At 41.6% G+C, this 15903-nt stretch overlaps 1 protein-coding gene across 1 annotated transcript in view; it reads right to left on the bottom strand.

The window, feature by feature from the left end:
• Positions 1–1421: 1421 nt before the first annotated feature.
• LOC100979452 (phospholipid-transporting ATPase FetA-like) overlaps positions 1422–15903 on the bottom strand; it is a 78138-nt gene continuing 63656 nt past the window's right edge. Inside the window, 8 exon segments of the mRNA XM_055117112.1 lie at positions 1422–3304; positions 3307–3355; positions 3453–3583; positions 4789–4927; positions 5097–5342; positions 7066–7149; positions 11628–11671; positions 14190–14398. Of these exon segments, the coding sequence (XP_054973087.1) occupies positions 3108–3304; positions 3307–3355; positions 3453–3583; positions 4789–4927; positions 5097–5342; positions 7066–7149; positions 11628–11671; positions 14190–14398 (1099 nt within the window). The 3' untranslated portion in view covers positions 1422–3107.

Raw genomic sequence — 15903 nt, forward strand, 5'->3', positions numbered from 1 at the left:
TTGAACTTGGGAGGTGGAGGTTGCAGTGAGCCGAGATCACACCATTGCACTCCAGCCTGGGCAACAGGAGTGAAACTCTGTCTCAAAAAAAAAAAAAAAAAAAAAAACAACAAAGAAAGCATGATGCCTTAGGGAAACTCAAGTAGTATGGGCATTAGTTAAGCATGGGCAAAGTGTAGGAGGGAGGCAACAGCAAGATTAAGAAGGGCCTTGTATGTGTGTTTGGGAGTTTGGATTTTATTTTCTTGAGATGGAGTCTTGCTCTGTCACCCCAGGTGGAATGCAGTGGTGTGATCTCTGCTCACTGCAACCTCTGCCTCCTGGGTTCAAGTGATTCTCCTGCCTCAGCCTCCCGAGTAGCTGGGATTACAGAAGCCCGCCACCACACCCAGTTTCACCATGTTGGCCAGGCTGGTTTTGTACTTCTGACCTCAGGTGATCTACCCGCCTCAGCCTCCCAAAGTGCTGGGATTACAGGCATGAGCCACCAGGCCCAGCTAAGTTTGGATTTTATTCTGAAGGCTGTTGGCACTATTATTTCATGCAGGGGAGTGATGTGAACAGATCTGAGCTTTAGAAATCTCACTTCAGTAGGAGTGTGGATATTGAATTACAGGAAGGTAATCAATCAACCAGTTAGGAGATTGATAATTATGATGAGAACTGAGAGAGTCTGAATTAGGGCAGTGGCTGAAGGCTTAGATAAGAGGAGATAGATTCAAGGATGATTTAGGGTATAGAAATCTGTAGAATTTAGTGATTAATTGAATGTGTCATGGGGGTGGGTGGGGTAACGTACAACAAATAGTCTTGAATGACTCCCAGGATCCTCCAAATGATGTGTCTTTTCCAAAACGCTTTGCATGAATCTTAGAAGATTTGGTAGATGATTTGGAGCTGGAATCACAGGGATATGTTAGGGCTAGGACAGTGTTCCTTGTTCATTTCTTTGGGGCACCATGAACTGCGCCCATAGAAGATGCCAAACTTAATAAATGCCTGTTCTGACTGCTCCACCAACCCGTCATTCCCATCTTTACCTCTCCTCAGGCCTCCCTATTCCCTGAGACACAACAATATTGAAATCAGGCCAATTAATAACCCTAAATGGCCTCTAAGTGTTCAAGTGAAAGGAAGAGTCACATGTCTGTCACTTGAAATAAAAAGCTAGCAACGATTAAGATTATTGAGGAAGGCATGTTGAAAGCCAAGACAGGCTGAAAGCTAGGCCTCTTACACCAGTTAGCCAAGTTGTGAATGCAAAGGAAAAGTTATTGAAGGAAATTAAAAGTGCTATTCCAGTGAACACATAAATAAGAAAGCAAAACAGCCTTATTGCAGATACAGAGAAAGTTTGAGTGGTCTGTATAGAAGCTGAAACCAGCCACAGTATTCCCTTAGGCCAAAACCTAATCCAGAGCAAGGCCCTAACTCTCTTCAATTCTATGAAGGCTGGGGAAGAAGTTACAGAAGAAAAGTTGGATGCCAACAGAGGTGGGTTCATGAGGTTTACAGAAAGAAGTCGTCTCTATAACATAAAAGTACAAGGTGAAGGAACAAGTGCTGATGCAAAATGTGCTTAGTGAATGGTCCTTTTTAGTAGCAACCAGTACTTGTCACTTTGTTTCGCTTTTGTAGTTAAAGTGATTTAATGAAATAAGTTTTAAAAACTTCAACCTTTACAATTAATGCTTTTCCTTATCTTTCAGCTGGGCTGCTGCATGTGGCTAGGTTCAGTGGGCTTTGTAGATGTCTGTTTTTCTACTTACCCCTCCTCCCTCCTTCAGCTTGCTAATTCTTTTTTCTCCGGGGCTTGAGCAGGACAGGAGAGGGAAGAGATGAAGAAAGTCTTTACTTGACTAATACAGTCATAAACTAATTTTAAGGCTTGGCAGATAAGTTAGGCATGGTGGCTCACGCCTGTAATCCCAGCACTTTGGGAGGCTGAGGCGGGTAGATCACTTGAGACCAGGAGTTTGAGACCAGCCTGGCTAACATGGCAAAAACCCGTCTCTACTAAAGATACAAAAATTAGCCGGGTGTGATGGTGCGCGCCTGTAATCCCAGCTACTCGGGAGGCTGAGGCAGAATTGTTGGAACCTGGGAGGCAGAGGTTGCAGTGAGCTGAGATCGCGCTACTGCACTCCAGCCTGGGCGACACAGTGAGACTCCATCTCAAAAAAAAAAAAAAAGGCCTGGCAGGTATCTAAAGTTGACTCGTTTTCAAGAGGTCCTTTTATAGGTTCTTCAGAAATTCTCTCCCCATTGGTGGAGATATCTCTCCTATAGCGAGTTACTTCAATGTGGGTGAATCTGGCTCCTGTGGTTGGTCACTTACAACTCCATTAAAAATTTCTAGACATTAAAAAACTTAACTTTATTGAGATATAGTTTACATAAAATAAAATGTATAAATTTTAAGTATACAGGTCAATCAATTTTGACAAATACATACCCATGTAACCACCTCCAAAATCGAGATAAAGAAAATTTTCCTTATGCCCCTTCTTTCTTTCTTAGTATAAATCCACAGGCATTTGACAGCATATCCCCTGCTTCTTTCTGCTGAAGTCTCCTCAAAATTTCAGATAATTTATCTAACGAGATCAAGAAACCCTAACGACATGGCCCATATCCGGTCTATGGGTAGCACTCATGCATCCCTTGCTTATATAAATGGGAAGTAATTGTCACTAAATTATACCTTTTTAAATGGTTGATTTTATTTTATGTGATGCCTCGATGGGAATATGTTTGTGTAGGGCCCTGGGAAGGTTTATGCTTGCTCTGAGTATAGGAGATAGGGCCCAAAGTAAAATTCTTAGGTTCCATCTTCTTTTCCCTTCCCCATACTGTCTCTTGTCACCCCCTACCTCTACATATGCTTGTCTGGATTAAAACTTGCAAGAGATGGTGGGAGGCAGGCCTGAGGTTGCTTTTTTTTTTTCTTTTTCTTGAAATGCTGCAACTCTGGCAGATATCTGGGGGCTCTTTCCTTACCCCTCCTTGCCTTTCTGGGAATAGCCTTCTGGACAATTAAGAGGCTTAGTCCCTAGTGAGAATGAAGGAGCAGGTTTATGCTGGTTTCCCAGGGACTCTAATTCTTCCTAAGTTGCATGAGTACGAGGGAGGAAGAGCCCTGACTGCCTCCTTTGGAATTTCCCTAGGGCCTCTATCTTTTTCAAAAAAAGGGTGTTTCTCTTGGACATCCTGGGCTTCACTATCTTGCCAGAAGTGATGAGGGCCCCAAAGCCTTGTTTATGGGAGAATGCATAGGCAGAACGTCGAGTGCTTGAGTGTTCCGGACTGGGGACTGCCGTGGAAGTCTCCTGCACTCTTGAATTCTGTCAAAAACCTACAGCCAGAGCATGGGGGATAGGGTTTTCATCCACAGAGGCAAAAGCAAAAGAAGGTCATGAATTATATCTGGGTAGATTTTCTGTTCCACTTACTTTGTCCACGCTGATAGGCCAGAATAGTGGTTTAAGAAATTGGTGCCCAATCACAGGCAACATACAGAGGACCACACTGAGGATAATGCTCAGCAGCATTTGCGGCTGGTTCAGAGAATTCCTGACCACACCTGTAAACAGTGAGCCAGGAGGGGAAAGGCTGAAACAGAGCCTGGAGGACCGGGGTAGGACCAGGGGAGGAGTTACCAGCCAGAACATAGACACCTCTCTAGTCCAAAGAAGGAAGTTATTGACTTGGAGTTAGTTTAGGCTCCTGAGAAATAATATAAATACAAAAGAATTGTAGTTGGGTCCTTTGTGCAGCCAAAGTCACTGTGAATCCATGTGCCTCTCTCTCCCTCTAAAGGCAGGGCAGGGTAGGGCAGGATAGGAGAGCAGGGGTAAGTTATGAGGGAATCCTAGAGCACTGGCTTGCATCCAAAAATGGGAAAGAAAGCTTTGGAGGAGGAAAAAACAAAAAAATTAAAATAAAAAAGGTAAAAAAAAATAAAATTAAAAAAAGAAAAAAAAAGATTTGAAGGAGAAAAATGAGTTAGTGGCCTGACAAAAGGTGAGAGACAGCCAGGTGCAGTGGCTCACGCTTGTAATCCCAGCACTTTGGGAGCCCCAGGCCAGCAGATTGCTTGAGGCTGGGAGTTTGAGGCCACCCTGGCCAACATGGCAAAAGCACGTCTCTACCAAAAATACAAAAAAATTAGCAGTGCATGGTGGTGCACAACTGTAGTCCCAGCTAGTGGGGAGGCTGAGGCACGAGAATCGCTTAAACCCAGGAGGCAGAGGTTGCAGTGAGCCAAGATTGCACCACTGCACTCCAGCCGAGGCGACAGAGGTAGAGCAACAGAGTCTCAAAAAATTAAAAATAAAAACAAAAAGATGTGAGCCAACTACATCTACGTATCTACTCTTTATATTTTGTCTTCAGCAAAGTGGAGATGAGAGAGAGGGAAAAATTATGGGAGACAACAAGGCAATATGCCACAGCATAAAGGACATTGAACTGGAACCAGGAAACCTAGATTTAAGTCCTTTAATTAAAAAAAAAAAAACCCTCCGGTGTCTAAAATGGCTCTAAAAATTGTTGCACTGCCTACCTCTTAGGATGCTGATAAATAGCAAATCTCATAAGACATTTGAAAATACCTTGGAAACTCAAATAAGGTAACTTATTTCCCTAGCTACATTTTGAGCCCTTTTAGGGCAGAGACCATGTCTTATTTATATCTCTAGCCTAGCACATAGTAATGGCTTCTCGGTAAACATTTATTAAATAAATATACCTGGTTCCCCACCCTCCGCCCACTGGGCAGGGCCTTACCTAGGAATTGGAAGATGTCAGGGAATACTAGGCACAAGCCATCGCTGTACAGGAGGAATGACACCCAAAAGTAGAAACCCAGGCTACCCCAGATGACGACATGGTTTATCATTGTCCAGTAGGTTGTCCTCAGGGCGATCTGAAAAGTACCCTCTTATGGGACCTGTAACCTGGGACCTGTCAGCTACCTCCCCCTTCCAATTATGTAATGAAGATTGCTCCCTTCCCACACTCCCTCCCTCTATTCCTCCCACTCTTTCAGAGAGGCCCCCACCCAATCCCCTTACCCCCACCACCACTGGCCACACCTGCATTGCGACCATCCAGATCAAGGAGGTCTGCACCACCAGGGAGAAGGACTGGTAGTCGGAGATGTCCTTCCCATCATTTCGTTCTGCATTGTAAAGAGCCCCCATGGGGACAAAGAACAACACGCAGGAACTGTAGATCCCATGCATTAAACAATTCACAAATTCTTTCTTGTTGAAATAGAGGTTGTGCTGGCCTGTCTCATACAGCTCTGGGAAATGGAGGCTCCATGTCTCATTCACATCCTGGAAGCACCAGAGGGTAAGGAGGGAGGCTCAGGGTCTCTCCATAGAAGGTCCCATCTCCATCACAGTAGACGCTTCTCCCCTCACCAGGTCTGCTGCCAGGCTGCCTAGGAGCTTCCTTATGGGTTACTGGAGAAGTGGAACCAGAGAACACAGCAGTGACCACAGACCCTTCCTGAAGTCCTACTCTCTAGGCAAGGATCTGGGTAGTGGAAGGAAGCTGGGAGAAGTTCGGGATGCTGGGAAGGACTTGGAGGGGGTTAGAATAGGGGAGTTATGAAAGGGAGCAACTAGGCTTGTGGGTAGCTGGGAGGGAGGACTGGCGCTTGAGATGGGGGAGGCAGCTGGGACATAAGTCCCCAGGTGTAAGAGTTCTTTCAGTTGAGATGGAGTCTTGCTCTATCACCCAGTCTGGAGTGCAGTGGCACCATCTCGGCTTATTGCAACCTCTATTTCTCAGGTTCAAGCAATTCTCTTGTCTCAGCCTCCTGAGTAGCTGGGATTACAGGTGTGTGCCACTGCACCCGGCTAATTTTTATATTTTTAGTAGAGATGGGGTTTCGCCATGTTGGCCAAGCTGGTCTCAAACTCCTGACCTCAAATGATCCACCTGCCTTGGCCTCCCAAAGTGCTGGGGTTACAGGTGTGAGCCACCGTGCCCGGCCATAGTTGAATATTCTTTATGCCAAAAGTCAATATGGGAGAAAGCAACATCAATGGGGACCAGTTAGTCTTTTAGAGGTATTCATGTTCTGTGAGGTTTCTCCCACTCCCATAGCTACTGGTGAACTGAAGGTGAAAAAATTACTCAAAGTGGATGTCATTGGATCATCTTCATCTCCTAACTCTGAAACTTTGGATACAAAGCTTGGGGCTGGCTTCAGAGATGGATCCCTAGAATTAGGCCACTGAAGCTGGATGGACTGTTGAGTAATACAACCCACCCCTCTTGTTGTTCTGAGGTTAGCAGTTACTTCCTGGAGAATTTCCTTTAGAGCTATTTCCCATGGAGACCAAGAGCCATGATCCCATGATGTCCTATTTCAGCTACTTTATTCCTTTTTGGAGACTCACTTTCTACTCCATGTGCCCAGGATTAGAGGTTGGGGTAGAAGACAAGGGAGAGGTAGGGTCCCAGGACCCTCAATTTCTGACAGGGACAGACGGTATCCCTTAGTCTGGCTCCTTATGATATAAACTATCACACCCATACTCCCATGCCTGGCCTTCAGGACTCCCACCCAGGCCCTCCTGCATTGGCTTATCTCATCCTCATTATCGCTGAAGGAGTCTCTCCTTTTTGAAGTCCCATACGTTAGCCAGTCCTACCCCAATAACTCTATTTTCTTTTCTTTATTTTTTCCATTCATATTCTGCTTATGTTATTTAATTTTTCCTTATTTTTTCCATATATATTTTAATTACTTTTATATATACTCAATTTACTGTACAGCACAATTTCCATGTTTCTCTCTACAAAGATAAAATTGATATAGGAAAACTTGGCTTTCTAAAACTGAGGATTATTCTCTGTTGAGGAGGAATTTTTACTTTATCTCATGATACCTATCTAGGTGATGAGCTCTTTTCCCCGCTCTGGAAATTATTCCCTTTACACTGGATTTTGTAGAGCCCAGCTCTTGCTGTATTCTTCATTCTTAGGGATATTCCTCAAGGGCCCAGGGGCTTCAACTCTGACCAGGGGCTTGCTGCTAGATCTTACCTGATCAAACAGACTCATGCACAGGACAGGGAGGGAAGTGTAGACCAGACTGTAGCACGTGATAAACCAGGTCTCATAAACTGTCTGGAAGAATACCAAGGAGATTTTGTAGGCTCCTCTCTTCTCTACAGTCCCAGCTCCACCTTCCAGGTCCAAGATAGCCACCTTCATCCCTCGACCCCTGCCCCCCCTGCCCCACCCCCACACACATTAACCTACAGCAGGAGAAACCTGACTGAGAATGTTGACCCCAGTCTCTACTTGATCCTACTTTATTAGAACCCTAGGTCCTAGGATAGAGTAAGGCCACACCAAGCTTTCAAGGTGGATCTGGACCAATCCCACCATAACCTATACAGCCCCGCACAGAAAGGACACAGAGTGATTGCTAGGGAATGCTAGCTGTACCCCTGCATTCCTAGGCAGGTAAACCTTTGTACTTTTTTTTTTTTTGAGATGGAGTCTTGCTCTGTTACCCAGGATGGAGTGCAGTGGTGTGATCTCAGCTCACTGTAACCTCTGCCTCCTGGGTTCAAGCAATTCTCCTGCCTCAGCCTCCAGAGTAGCTGGGACTACAGGCACCCACCACCACACCCAGCTAATTTTTGTATTTTTTGTAGAGACGGGGTTTTGCCATGTTGGACAGGCTGGTCTTGAACCCCTGACCTCAGGTGATCCACCTGCCTCAGCCTCCCAAAGTGTTGGAATTACAGGTGTGATCCACTTTGCCCAGTCTTTGGACTCTTTACTTGCTTAGCAGCATTCAGTGGCTTCTGTAGCACTGCATACCTCCTAATATTGGCAAGCAGAATAGACCCAATGACCCTTCCCTGGCTGGACGCTCCATCCTGGGGCCTAGAGAGGGCTTTTTCTTTATTAGCCACAAGAGGTCAGCAGCAACACATGCATACACATACGCCTCCCACAAAGCAGACTGGCTTTGCTAGGGCTTGGGAGAATACAAATCTGCTACTATTTGCCGACTGGCCTGTTATTCCTGGACTCCATGGCAACAAAAGTAGGACTCCCAAGATAATTGTTTCTGAGGTTGTTTCTCTTGGGAATCCTTGAGATGCTTCTGAAAAACTTCTCATAGGAAAAGGGACTCCTCTTAGAGCATCAAAATCCAGGTGTTGCTTCTCCCCACTAAGGTGGGGGAGGTTTCACATTCAAATGTGGAATGAATTCATCAAAGTAACAATTGTGTGTGTGTTGGGGTCAGGAGTACAGGCTGTCTGAGTGGGGAAGGAGAAGCAAAGGGAAGCTGTATTTCCGAGTATGGCTATAGGTGAACGCCATATCTGGCCTATCTGGCATGACCCAGAGGCTCCTTGAGGCTTAGCCTGTTCCAAAAAGATGACTTTGGATGCTAAGAAAACTCCAAGATCCAGGAATTTGTTCCCACTACATATGTTTGGAAATTCTAAGTCTCAACATCAGTGAAAACAGCTTAAGGGAAAGTTTAACCCAGGTGTGGTGGCCACGCCTGTAATCCTAGCTACTTAGGAGGCTGAGGCATGACAATCACCTGAGCCTAGGAGGCGGAGGCTGCAGTGAGCTGAGATCGTGCCGCTGCACTCCAGCCTGGGGGATGGAGCGAGACTCCGCGGGGAAAAAAAAAAAAGACGAGCTGAGGGGAAAGAATCATATAAGGGGATATTCAGATACTAAGAAAGAGAGAATACAGGATTGACTGAGGTTCCTGAAGAAGTAGGAAGGGATGGAAGCTAGAATATATAGATTAGTACTGAAGGAAAAAGTTATACTTCTTTTGAGACTGAAGGAAAGGAGGTAAAGGCGGGTTAAAATATATGCACAGAGGAGGATATTTAGCTGATAGTTTGGATTTTTCTCAGTAAAATAGAAGGCAGTATCATTTGCTACGTACTGGGGAGCCAGGAGAGTGTGGTAGAAGGTCTGAGAATGGTGATTGTTTAGAAAAGCTGATATGGAGAATAAAATATGAAGCCAATTACAAAATGGTGAAAAATTTGCCAAGTGGCACTGGGACAGAGGACGGTGGAGTCTCTGAATTTGTAATGGTTTTATGATCTCCAAAATAGTGCTTAACACTCTCAAATTAGAAACAGAGCAGGGTCGATGGTTTGGTTAATTCAAGGTTGAGATTTGTTCAGTGATTAAAGAGAAGAAAAGGAGAACTAGTAAGGTACTGAGGATGCTTATGATCCCAGGGTACAGACAGGCAAGCTAGGAAAGGAAGTAAAGTCATAAGGAATTGACAGACTGGAGAAAAAGGAAAGCCAAGGGTTTATAAATCTCCATGAGATAAAAAAGCAGGAATACTTTTAAAAATCTCAAGTATGAGCCATGTACTGAGAATATGGAGGAATAAGGTTTGTGATCAAAGATTGTGAAAAGAAAGTTTATAATTCCACATTAGTACAACTCTGGACAATTACATGGTAACATGGAAATGGGTGATACAGATTTTTTTTTTTTTTTTTTTTTTTTTTTTTGTCCAAGAGATCATCTGAAGGATTCTTTCAGAGACCTGAAAGAGTCTACAGTGATAGGTCGTCCATAAGGATGACAATACCACCCAAAACAATAGCAGTGGTTGGGAGGGGAGGGAGAAGTTTCAAAGGCCTCAATGAATGGGGTGTAGAAGCCAGAAGCTTCCTAGATATCAACAACAAGAAGAGTTACAGATGAGTATAGCCAGAAGTCATAAGCATCACAGGAAGAAAGATTGTGTAGGAGAGAAAAACTAATGGTTAAACATGGCACAGGATAATGAGGGCAACACCTTTGGGCTTATGGTATCCAGAGTTTATGGTATGCAGAGTATGAGAGAGATGGAAGAAAAAGGAATGTTCTCAGGGAAAATCATGTTTCAATTAATGAAGGGATTGAGGCTATAGGTAAGTTTGTTTATAAGAGAACAAAGATTCCAGTGATTTAGTGAAAAATGTGTTATGGTCAATCAGTAGTGGACAGAAGGAGAGGAAAGAAACTCCAGGAGGGATTTACTCCCTAGAAGCTATAACTTTGCCTATATTGCGAAGGTCATTAGCCAAGCCCCTGGAAAATGATTTAAGGCAAATCACTGAATTTCCTTCCCCTTCCCAATCTCTTTGGATGGACAGGGGTAAGGCAACAGTTGAGAACTGGAGTGAGATGTTTGGTACATAAGTCAAGTGGCTCAGTTTGGAATTGGGTCTAGCAAGACAGAGATAAGGTGAGGAATACCCTGAAAGCAGCAGAAGAACCCCTGTGAAGGGACACTTAAAAACAAATCCATAAACAAAAGCTGGGTCCAATACTAGAGAAAACAGTAAAAATTAACCAGCTAGAGATAAGAAGAATGAATAGGAAGATATTTTTATAATTTTATAAAGACTGTTGAATATGTCACAAATCCTTAAGTTATAAAGGAAAATGACTGATAGATTTCATTACATGAATTAAACACTTCTACACAAAATATTATTTCACAAATTAAAAACCAAAAGACAAAATGGGAAAAATAATTGTAACATATGCACCAGACAAAGGAAGAGCTAGTATTTTTACTGTATAAAGAGCATTTTCAAATAAGAAAAAAAGGCCAAAGAATATGAATAGACAGTTCACAAAGTAAGTGTAAATGGGCAATAAAGAGATGATAGGGGGAAGAAAAATAAGCACATAAAAATGATTCAACCTAATTAGTCATCAAAAAAGGTAAATTAAATAATTAGATACCATTTTTCATCAATTAAATTTCAACAGATTAAAAATTGTTAATACCAGTTCTGACAAGCATATGGGGGAAAACAAAATGTCATATATTTTTGGTGGGATTATAAAGTTATGCGAATCTACCTGGAGGGCAATGTGGCACTATTTAATGTATTAAAACGTGGCTACCTTTTGACCAACGAATTTTACTTCTAGGACTTTATTCTGAAGAAATAATTATCAGAAAAGTAGACAAAATGTATGTTCCATAATGATTACCAAAATATCATTTGTAATCGCAAAGGAAAATGGAATAAAAATAAGAAATTAAATAAACTAAGGTACAGTGATACAACTGAATAGTAGACACCCATTCAAAATGATGATGTAGACCTAGACCTACCGACATGGAAAGATGATGACAATAATAGTGTCAAGTGAACAAAAGGAAACTGGAAATAGCATGCATACTATGATTTTATCTCCCCTATCTTCTAGATCTAGATGTACATATGTGTGTGTGTATACACATATGAAAAGCATAGGATATACTCCCCAACTTTACACTGGCTATCTAAATGGGATGGAATAATTTTAACTTTCTTCACACATTTCTGTATTATTTAATTTTTTTTTACAATGAGCATGGATTATTTTTTAAAGAGAAAAAGCCAATAAAGCTATTTTTGTTTAAAAAGAACAAACGAAGATCTTCAGAATTAAACAGGTCATTTATATAATGCTTTCTGATATTACGGGACCAGTAAAAGCTTTAATATTTCAGTGGCTAAGGGAGTCTCGATTTGTATTAATGATGCTTCTCTGAAGCACAGCCTCACTCAGCTCCCACATGCATTTCCCATGGACCTGTAATCACTCACCTCAGAGACCGTCACCCTCTGTCCATCCTTGTCATAAGTATCACCTGTTGGTAAGTGAACACAGCAGAGACTTGGCAAGGGTTTTAAAGGAGGGTTTGAATTTCTTTAAATTGTTGTTAAAAAAATATACATATATATCACATAAAACTTGCCATTTTAACTATTTTAAATGTAAAATGCAATGACATTAATTATATTCACAATGTTGTGCAACAATCACCACTATATATTTCCAACATTTTTTCAGCACCCCAAACAGAAACTTCCCATTTCTTCCCATCACCAGCCCCTAGTAACCTCTAGTCTATTTTTTGTCTCTATGAATTTGCCTATTCTAGATAGTTCACATAAGTAGAATCATAAAATTTTTGTCTTTTTGTGTTTAGCTTACATCACTTAGCATAATGCTTTCAAGGTTCATCCATGTTGTAGCATGTATCAAATTTCATTTAATAAAAAAAAATTTCATTACTTTTTATGGATGATTCACATTCCATTGTATGTATATGCTGTACCACATTTTCTTTATCCATTCATCTGTGGATGGACATGTGGGTTATTTCTACCTCTGGACTTACGTGAATAATGTCACAATGAACGTTGGTATACATGTATCCGAGTTCTTGTTTTCAAGTTTTGGGGGTATATACCTAGGAATCAAATTGCTGGGTCATATGGTGATTTAAAGGAGGGGCATTAAAAGCTTATTTATTCTGATTCCTTCATCCTAGACTCACAGTCAAGATGCCTGCCCCCCAGTCTCCTCAGGCCACCTAGCTCCCAGTGCCCAGTAAGCTCCTTTCCCTAAGCCAATGGTAAGAAGAGGTTTGCTTGGGCCTCAACTCTTCTCCCCTAAGTGAGAATAAGATGAAGCTAGAAGTTAGTCACTGGATCTGTGATAGACTTCACACCTCAGGAAGCCCTCCAATCATAAGAGTTACCCAGAAGAGATGTGGACATAGTTTTAGAGTGTTTGGGATTCTTGACCAGTGGATGACAGACCGAATCGGGGTAGAAGACATGTCTGATGCCAAGCATGGAAACACTCATGGTCCTTTTCAACTTTACCCAGTATATGGTCAGGTCAGAGAATTAAGAGGCTCACCCAAATCAGCTCATCCAAAAATAAACCTTCAGAGTTTATATAAGTGAAAATTTGTTTGACATGGTTACCAAACAAATAATAGGAAATATAGGAAATAATAGGAAATATTAGAGTGATCTAGTCTTTTTTTTTTTTTTTTTTAGACAGGAATTTCACTCTTGTCACCCAGGCTGGAGTGCAGTGGCGTGATCTTGGCTCACTGCAACCTCCACCTCCCGGGTTCAAGTAATTCTCCCACCTCAGCCTCCCAAGTAGCTGGGATTACAGGCATGTGCCACCATGCCTGGCTAATATTTTTGTATTTTTTGTTGAGATGGGGTTTCACCATGTTGGCCAGGCTCGTCTAGAGCTCCTGACCTCAGGTGATCCGCCTGCCTCAGCCTCCCAAAGTATTGAAATTACAGGCGTGAGCCAACGCACCCGGCCTAGCTTTTTTTTAATTCAAAAATTTCAATTATTTATTGATATGAAATTTACTTAATTAACATATAATTATCCATTTTAATGTGTACAATTTAGAGGCATTTAGTGCATTTACAATGTGCAACTACCACCTCTCTCAAGTTTCTAAACTTTTTCATCACCCCAGAAAGATTATTCCATGTGTTCTAGTTTTTTAGATGCGATTACCTTCCTCTGTTAGCTAGGACACTGGGTATGACTGTTCACACACATGAGGACTTAACTCTATCACAAAAACAAGCTTATGCTTAAGGCATAAGATAAATAAGGGATTGGGCCTGGGAGACACTGATCAAACTCTGACTACCCTTTGATGGTTTCTCTCAATAATATTTATTGCTCTAAAGGGGAATCAAGAAATTACCAGCTTCAGTAATACATTGACTGCTCCATTTAATTTATTTTTAATTTCATTATTAGTTGACAAATAATAATTGTATATATTTATGGATACAATGTGATGTTTTCATATATGTATATACCATGGAATGATTATATCAAGCTAACTAACATATTTATCACCTCGCATACTTATTTTTTTGTAGTGAGAACATTTAAAACTTTTAGTAATTTTGAAATATGCAATACATTATTATTAACGAGGATCAACATGCTGTGCAATGGATCTTAAAGACTTATTCCTCCCGCCTAACTGAAACTTTGTACCCTTTGAGCAACATCCATCTGATTTAAAATGGGAGTGAACTGAGTATATAGACATTGGGGACTCCTTGAGGACAGAGACTAAGTCTTGCACATCTCGGTATTCTCAATGCCCAACACAATAGATTGTACCTATAAGATGCTAAATAAATGCTTTTTGGTTAGAACTGTTTGGGCTGGGTAGTCTTTGCTTAGAGAATAGAGATAGTTGTGAGAATAGGAGGTAAATGTGAATTCCAGAGGCTTACAGATTTAGAGCTAGATTAGTCTTGAAAATAATTTGCAAAGTAAAAATTTCCCAGGACTTGGGGAAAGCAGGAAGACATGCATACCATAGAGCTTCCCATTAATAGAACATTTGTTGAAAATCATAATATTCTGAGTCAGAGTCCCTGTTTTGTCAGAGAACACATATTTGACTTGGCCGAGCTCCTCAGTAAGGGTGGTAGTACGAGCCTGTGCTGGTGTGTTCCTTGGTGCATAAAACATCTTCCGATCCCAGTTGATATATAAACTGTTGCCCAATCTTATTATTTCAACACTAAGGAGAAAGCAGAAAAAGAATGGTTCTGCGTCAGAACAGGACAAGCAAATATATCATCCTGGTTTCTTTCTTAGCAGGGCTAAGCATCTGAAAATCAGAGTGTCTTCCTTGGGATTCTACCCTTCTGAAGGACCCTTCCCACCAGCCCATGGTAATGCTGACTTTGGCCATTATCACTCAAGGCTTTACCACCTGGACCCAGATATACTTGATTAACTTTTTTGAGTCATACCTGGCTTTTATTCTTTTTTTTTTCCATAATGTATCCAGGAAAAGTTACAATTTTGGAATTTCTGCAGTAATGCAAGGTGTGATAGAGTAACAGTTAACTTATAAAAGGCTGTGTTGGCCCAATTGGAGGATTATTGCTCCTGTCACATGGGGAAGACAGAGAAACTTGACACACTCAGAGTTTATTTCAGAAGAAGGAAAGAAGCTATGAAAATCAGGAATAGTTTATGGGCTGACCCTCTGATAAATTTCCAGGCAGAGCCAGCCGGCCTGTGGTGTGTCTCCTCCCACAACAACCTCTTCTCATTTTATATGAGTTTTCCCTATTGCCTTTGTCATACTCCTCTTCTGCTCCAAATAGCATCCATTATAGATTCTTTATGGCTAACAAGCATGTTCATTTTAAAACAGTGAAGACTTTTAAGGGGTCTCCTTCTTATCATCATTCATACTTAATGTGTGTTAGTCTGCTTTATTATAAGAGTGATTATTAGTAATCCTTGTCTGAGACAGCTGCACTGACAGATGGGGATTTTTTCCTTTGAGGTGAGGAAGGAGGTGCTCGGGTCCTCATCATTGACTCATTACTGATAATCTCTATGCCTGGAGTTGGGACTCCTCCCATCCTTTACCATATCAGCCACCATAGCAATCTCTCTAAACCTTAGCACATAGTAGATACTCAATAAATATTACTAAATAAGGTAATCTAGTTACATAGGGTCCTTTTTTTTTATTGCCAAAAAGCCCCGGTACAGGGTTTAGAAAGCCTGGAAAGGAGGAAACTAAAATGTGTTTGGGTGTGTGTATGTGTGAGGAAATGCAGAACCTAGAAAAGGATGATCAGAGTAGGGTAAATACTTTTTTCAGCTATTTCAAATTTTCATCCAAGGTGCTTATGAAAAACAGGAAGGGAAACCCTTCCTCTTCTCTTCCACAACTTTTAGGAATTGAACTTATGTCACAATTACACCTATCTACCATCTGTCACACTGTTTGTGTGGGAAAATGGATTCTGAATTCTGATTAATTGACTTACAAGTGAATGTGTGGACCTATCTCATTGGTAAACTATAGGCTGCCTGGCCTATCTTCCTGGGGAAACTACCCATGCTTTAAGCATCACCAAATTTGTGTGTATGTTTTCTAGTTATTTCATGTGTTTGTATGTCTTATTCAGCCACTTACTTTATAAGTTATTTGAGGGCAGGGATAATTGTCTTTTTGTATAAACCACATAGTGTCTTCCTAGCACAGTATTCTGGACATGG

Source organism: Pan paniscus, chromosome 11 (assembly GCF_029289425.2).
Source record: "Pan paniscus chromosome 11, NHGRI_mPanPan1-v2.0_pri, whole genome shotgun sequence".
Lineage (NCBI taxonomy): Eukaryota > Metazoa > Chordata > Mammalia > Primates > Hominidae > Pan > Pan paniscus.